Source organism: Silene latifolia, unplaced genomic scaffold (genome assembly GCF_048544455.1).
Source record: "Silene latifolia isolate original U9 population unplaced genomic scaffold, ASM4854445v1 chrun_scaffold_16, whole genome shotgun sequence".
Lineage (NCBI taxonomy): Eukaryota > Viridiplantae > Streptophyta > Magnoliopsida > Caryophyllales > Caryophyllaceae > Silene > Silene latifolia.
This window is the reverse complement of record NW_027413123.1, coordinates 3482027-3488390: the sequence shown is the minus strand read 5'-3', so window position 1 is coordinate 3488390 and position 6364 is coordinate 3482027. Positions and strand designations below refer to the sequence as shown.

General features: G+C 39.5%; 2 protein-coding genes across 2 annotated transcripts; both read left to right on the top strand.

The window, feature by feature from the left end:
- Positions 1 to 246: 246 nt before the first annotated feature.
- Positions 247 to 1105, top strand: LOC141637313 (uncharacterized). The gene is made up of 2 exons (XM_074446872.1): positions 247 to 603; positions 749 to 1105. The coding sequence occupies exons 1-2, from the start codon at positions 247 to 249 to the stop codon at positions 1103 to 1105; spliced, it is 714 nt and encodes a 237-aa protein (XP_074302973.1).
- Positions 1106 to 1363: 258 nt separating this feature from the next.
- LOC141637312 (ubiquitin-NEDD8-like protein RUB2) lies at positions 1364 to 1852 on the top strand. The gene has a single exon (XM_074446871.1). The coding sequence runs from the start codon at positions 1367 to 1369 to the stop codon at positions 1850 to 1852; it is 486 nt and encodes a 161-aa protein (XP_074302972.1). The 5' UTR covers positions 1364 to 1366.
- The last annotated feature ends 4512 nt before the right edge of the window (positions 1853 to 6364 follow it).

The window sequence follows — 6364 nt, the reverse complement described above, 5'->3', positions numbered from 1 at the left end:
ATGAGGTTTATTGGCCATTCACAAAGGATGGGGTTTTCACAGTCAAGAGTGGTTATGGGTTGATTTTTGAGGAGTATATGACTAGAAAGGGTACACTTAAAAGATAAATCTAGAACTGGAGATCGGGGAAAGGCTTTTTGTCGGAAACAGCTATAGAATCTCCTTGTCCATAATACATGGAAAATCCTTGTTTGGAGAATCATTACGAACACACTTCCAGTTGGGAAAGAATTTCAAAAACGAAATATGGATATTGACGCTTTTTGTGGGATGTGTGGGGAGAATCATAAACGACTGGAGACCATAGAGCATTTGTTTAGGGATTGTGAGGTCTCGGCTAGGATCTGGGCAGGGTCAGAATTAGGTATTAGGGTTGAAAATGCAAAGTCCTTAAATATGACCGATTGGATTATTGATTGGATTCGATACCTTTTGAGTAAGGAAGGAGGGGTGAAGAGGGTGATAATTTTCATAGCAATTTTATGGGGCCTGTGGATTATTCGAAACAAGATCAAGTTTGAAGGGTTGACTACGAACCCACGAGTAATCTCTGGAGTTTTGTTTGAATCGATTAATGAAAAAGTTCGTACCTTAAACGATCAGGTTGATGGGAAGAACCTGAAGAAATGCTTAAAAGGGGGTGTTGGGTAACATCTTGAGCAGAAAAAATCGGAAATAATACCCCTTATAAATGACCGGCAATCAGGATCAATGTAATGTTATCCGGGTTAAAGTGGACGCTGGATAGGAACGAACTTATGTGGCGGCTTTTGGATGGGTGGCCTATGATGGGATGGGGCAAGAGTGTATGCGACGGCAGGTGAGAACTAGAGCGGAATCAGCATTGCAGGCGAAAGCACTGGGTGTTCGAGATGTTCTCTTATGGGCGACTTCCGGGGGTTTTCTTCATCTGGATATTTCGTCGGACTGCTTACAACTTATTAACGAAATCGCAGGGGTTGACAAGGAAGATCATTTGATTGCAGGCATCCTGGAGGAAATGCGTGGTCTTTCAGTTTTCTTTCATTGTTTATGTTTTAATTTTATACCAAGACATCTTAATAGCGTTGCTCATGACTTGGCTCGTCAGGCCTTAAAATTGTAAAACCTTTCTTTACATCCGTCTCAAAAAAAAAAACAAAAAAAGTCCAAAATACTTTTCTAACCTAAGCCAAATACACACTATATCAACCATCATAATTCTTAAACCGACGATAGTTTCCTAAATTGCTTTTACTTTCCTAAATCGTATCGTCGTACATTATATTCGTACATTATATATAAATGATACAGCTACCCTCCGCTTGACAAAAATCATCCAAAATCTCCTTGTCCCAAAACCCTAGAAAAATCCCCAAATCAAAACATGCAGATCTTCATGAAAAACCTAACCGGAAAAATAATCACCCTTGAAGTGGAATCATCAGACACAATCGACACCCTCAAATCCAAAATCCACGACAAAGAGGGCATCCCATCTGATCAACAACGCCTAATCTTCGCAGGAAAACAGCTTGAAGATGGCCGCACTCTGGGCGATTACAACATCCAGAAGGAGTCCACTCTTCATCTTGTTCTTCGCCTTCGTGGCGGTACCATGATCAAGGTGAAGACCCTTACTGGCAAGGAAATTGAGATTGATATCGAACCCACTGATACGATTGACCGTGTGAAAGAGTGGGTTGAGGAGAAAGAGGGTATTCCGCCTGTTCAACAGAGGTTGATTTATGCTGGGAAACAACTTGCTGATGATAAGACCGCTAAAGAGTATAATATTGAAGGAGGCTCTGTTCTTCATCTTGTTCTTGCTCTTCGTGGTGGTGCTGCTGCTGCTATTGGTATTAGAAATTGATTGTTTTAGAGTTTTATGTCCTAATTCTCGGATTATGTTTTATTTTAATATTGCTAATTAATTAATGCCAATGTTATTGCATAAATTTATGTTGGCCGTATTTGTTATTGCTGGTTTTAGCTTGTTTGTTCCTTGTTGCAATTTTTGTTTATTGAAACTACTCCGTATCTGAATGAACCTGAACCGTACTGAACTGAAGTGGCTTGGAATTAATCCCAAAAGAACAATTGATAATTAGTTGTTGATATTGCCTAGATTGCTTTATGTCATTGGATGATGGAAATTTGGTTTAGGGTTTCATGTAAAAGTTGTGGAATTGAGCTGAATTTTGGCTGTTTTGATTAGGTTGACCATAATCTCACTCCCAAATATACCGTGACACTCGTTTTATTGCTTTAGTTACTTAAATTGATTATAATCTCACAAAACCACTGTCATTGATCGTTTTACCTTTGGCGTTATCAGTTGGAGGTGGACAGTTTGTGTTGGTGTAAACAATCAGTAACAAAGTAAAAGAAGGAAATCAGAAGAGATATAACCCGATTTGTAGTGCCTGGTAGAACCCACTGCCTTGAAAACTATTTCTCCGGTACGACCGTGGTGGCGATCAGTTAGTGCCGGTAGTTCCCCAAGGTTAACACTACAGTCCCCACGCAGTCCCGCCCACTCGGAACGGTGAGACTTGGAACGAAAATAATTGTCTTTGCCCAGAAATTATATACGAACAGAAGAGGAGAAAGGAGGAGAGTGATTGTTTTTGTGTGTTTTTCTATTGACGATTAAGCTCTTATTTATAGCAAAATAAGAGCAGTTAAGGAGCCTAAACAACTTCCTAAAACCGAGAAGTCAAGGGACTGAAAGTGGGGAGAGAAAAACGCACCCACTAACAGTCACAAACACAAACACTGATTAAAACCGCACATGTCAAATGAACTTAGACAGTTCAGAAACACACAAAACCAAAAAGAAAAGGGGGCCTTTGGCTCGCACCGCAGGTGCTCTACCCAAACCCAAACCCGAGCCCGAGCTCGAGCCGGGCCGGGCCGACGCGCGCGCGTGTGTGTTTGGACCCAAACCTAGAGGCCCAACAATCACCACAAAATCCTCCTTGGTCCAATCTCTTAACCATACAATAGAGGGGGGATATAAAAAAAGAAGAAACAAGTTGTTTCCCACCGATGTGGGACAACAAGCCAATTCCTTGCCTTTTTTCTCTTCAAGGCATTACTTCCAACAATCCCCCACTAATGGCTAACACAAGAAAAGGAAAAACTTCTGGGTAAAGGAAGGATTGGATACTTAGGTATCAATATCTTTCGATTTGAATTGACACTTTAGTGCAATGAGGAAACAACTTACTTACAGCGAGATAATATCTTGCGATTTGAATTCCTAGCTGAGTTTCGGTCGATACCCCCCACAACACATATCATACCTTCAGATTATGATTGTTCTGCGAAAGTGCAACGCGCTCTTTTAGAGCTATGCGTTTACCTCGGTACTAATAGATGTGTTCAGAAGACTTCTCATAGTCTAATGATCGTTACACCTATGTAGGTGACTCAAGTGCTTCTCAATAGCACTTCTCACATGAGTCATTAAGGACCTAAGTCCAACCTGGTGTATGATTCATCAAGTGCGTCTCAAAAGCACCACCATAAAGGCTATGAATCATACAACGCCATAGGAACCGAAGCTTTAGACCTAGTCAAGTCTCACTCTTGACCTAAGGACTTAAGCCCCATTCCCCTCGACGTATCAACGACTAGTCTCCTAGCCAACCCTTTAGTAAAGGGATCAACAAGATTGTTTTCGGACTTCACATAGTTCAAAGCAATCGCTCCATTGTCTTAGAGTTGTCTAACTGCAGCGTGCCTTATTCGAATATGTCTCTTTTTCGAATTGTAGACACTATTCTTTGCAACACCAATAGCAGCCTGCGAGTCACAGTGCAGGGAGACCGATGTTAGCCGTCCGCCCCACACTGGTATATCAGCTAAAAGATTTTTCAACCATTCAGCCTCTTGTCCTGCCAACTCAAGAGCTATGAACTCAGATTCCATGGTAGAGCGTGCGATATAAGTCTGTTTAGAGGACTTCCACGATATGGCACCTCCACCCATGGTAAAGACATAACCACTAGTAGAACAAATCTCATCGTTACCTGCAACCCAGTTCGCATCACAATATCCTTCTAACACAGCAGGAAATTTACTATAATGCAAACATAAGTCAACTGTTCCTTTTAGGTATTTTAGTAAACAACGAAGAGCAATCCAGTGTTCATTACTAGGGTTATGTGTATAACGACTCAGTCTACTAACTGTATAAGCAATATCTGGTCGAGTACAGTTCATTAAAAACATCACACTACCTAAGATTTTAGCATACTCTTCTTGGGAAACACTCTTGCCCAAGTTTTTACATAATGGTACACTAGGATCATAGGGTATTCTAGCAGGCACATCATCAAAGCAGTTAAACTTTCTCAACACTTTTTCAACATAGTGATATTGACTTAGACAGATTCCATAGGGGTTTCGGATGACCTTAACTCCTACGATAACATCAGCTTCTCCTAAGTCCTTCATCTCAAATTGTGATGACAAAAAATATTTGGTTCTAATTATCACTTCCAAATTATTACCAAGAATTAACATGTCATCAACATATAGGCATATAATTACACAATCAGATCCCATTAATTTTGAAAAAACACATGAATCAGAATTGTTAACCACATACCCATTACTTATCAAAGTGTTGTTAAATTTCTCATACCACTGTTTAGGTGCTTATTTCAATCCATAAAGTGACTTGTTCAGTTTACACACTTTACTCTCTTGACCCTCAATCACAAAACCTTCAGGTTGAGACATATAGATCTCTTCCCTTAGTTCACCATTCAAAAAGGCAGTTTTAACATCCATCTGATGTATAACAAGGTTATGAATAGCAGCTAAGGCGACAAGAGTCCTAGTAGTCGAAATTTTGGTCACAGGAGAGTAAGTATCAAAATAATCAATACCCTTCTTTTGTGTAAAGCCTCTAACTACAAGTCTAGCTTTGAACCTCTCTATTGTATCGTCAGGTCTCATTTTCTTTTTAAAGATCCATTTACTTGTAATGGGTTTACTACCTTTAGGTAAATCAATCAACTCCCAAGTCTGATTTGACACAATAGAGTCAAGTTCACTTTAAATAGCATCTTTCCAAAAATTAGCATCAATGGATTTCATTGCCTCACTATACGTTTTTGGGTCATCTTCTATTAAAAAGGCTGAAACAAATTCATCACTAGCACAAACAAGTGTATCCATGTTCGAACAAACAAAGTTGAAACAAAATCAGCTCCAAAGTTCTTTGGACATCTAGGTCTCTTAGTCCTTCTAGGTTCAACAACACGATCAATAGACGTGCTACTACTAGCATGTGAAGAGATATCAATAGATGTAACAGGTAAACTAGGAGGTGAATCAACATTCTTCTGTAATGGAAAAACATGCTCAAAAAACACAGCATCTCTAGCTTCAGATTTAGAACGATCACTTAAAGACATGAATCTATAAGCATAACTGTTTTGAACATAACCTATAAAAACACAATCATAGGTCTTTGGTCCAACGGTAGGTCTCCTAAAGTCTGGTAAACCCACTTTAGCCAAACACCCCCATACCTTAAGGTAACTCAGGTTAGGAGGATAGCCCTTCCAAATCTCGTAGGGTGTCTTGTCAAGTTTCTTATGAGGTACACGGTTAGGAATGTGACAAGCCGATAGAATTGCTTCCCCCCACATATCGTCAGATAGACCAGAACTTAAAAGCATAGCATTGATCATCTTAAAAAGGTTCTATTTTTTCGTTCAGCTACACCGTTAGACTGAGGTAAGTAAGGTGGACTAGTCTCATGTATTAAACCGTTAGCAGCACAAAAGTTGGCTAGATAACTAGATTTATACTCACCACCTCTATCAGACCTTACCCTTTTAATTTTTCTGTCGAGTTGATTTTCGACTTCATTTTTAAAGTTTATAAACAATTGTTCTGCTTCATCTTTAGTCTTAAGCAGATAGACACGAGTGTACCTTGAACAACCGTCTATAAAGGTGACATAATAATTCTTTCCACCTCTACTTGCCACATTTTTGAAGTCAGCTAGGTCGGTGTGAATTAACTCAAGAAGACTCGTATTCCTAGTTGTGACTGGTTTACTAGGTTTCTTTGTGAATTTAGCCTCAACACAGCTAGCACATTTAGAGAATTCTTGACTCGTCAAACTTGGAATTAAACTCATAGTTCTAAGTTTTTTAATATAGTCAATATTCACATGACCTAATCTACCATGCCAAACATCAATAGACTCAGCAATATAAGCAGAAGTAGATGCAATATTATAAAAAACTGAATCAGTGTTCAATACAAAAAGACCCCAGAAAGATAACCCTTGCCCACAAATTCCCCATTACGCGACATTACAACCTTGTCAGCCTCAAAAACAAGTTTCAAACCAGCT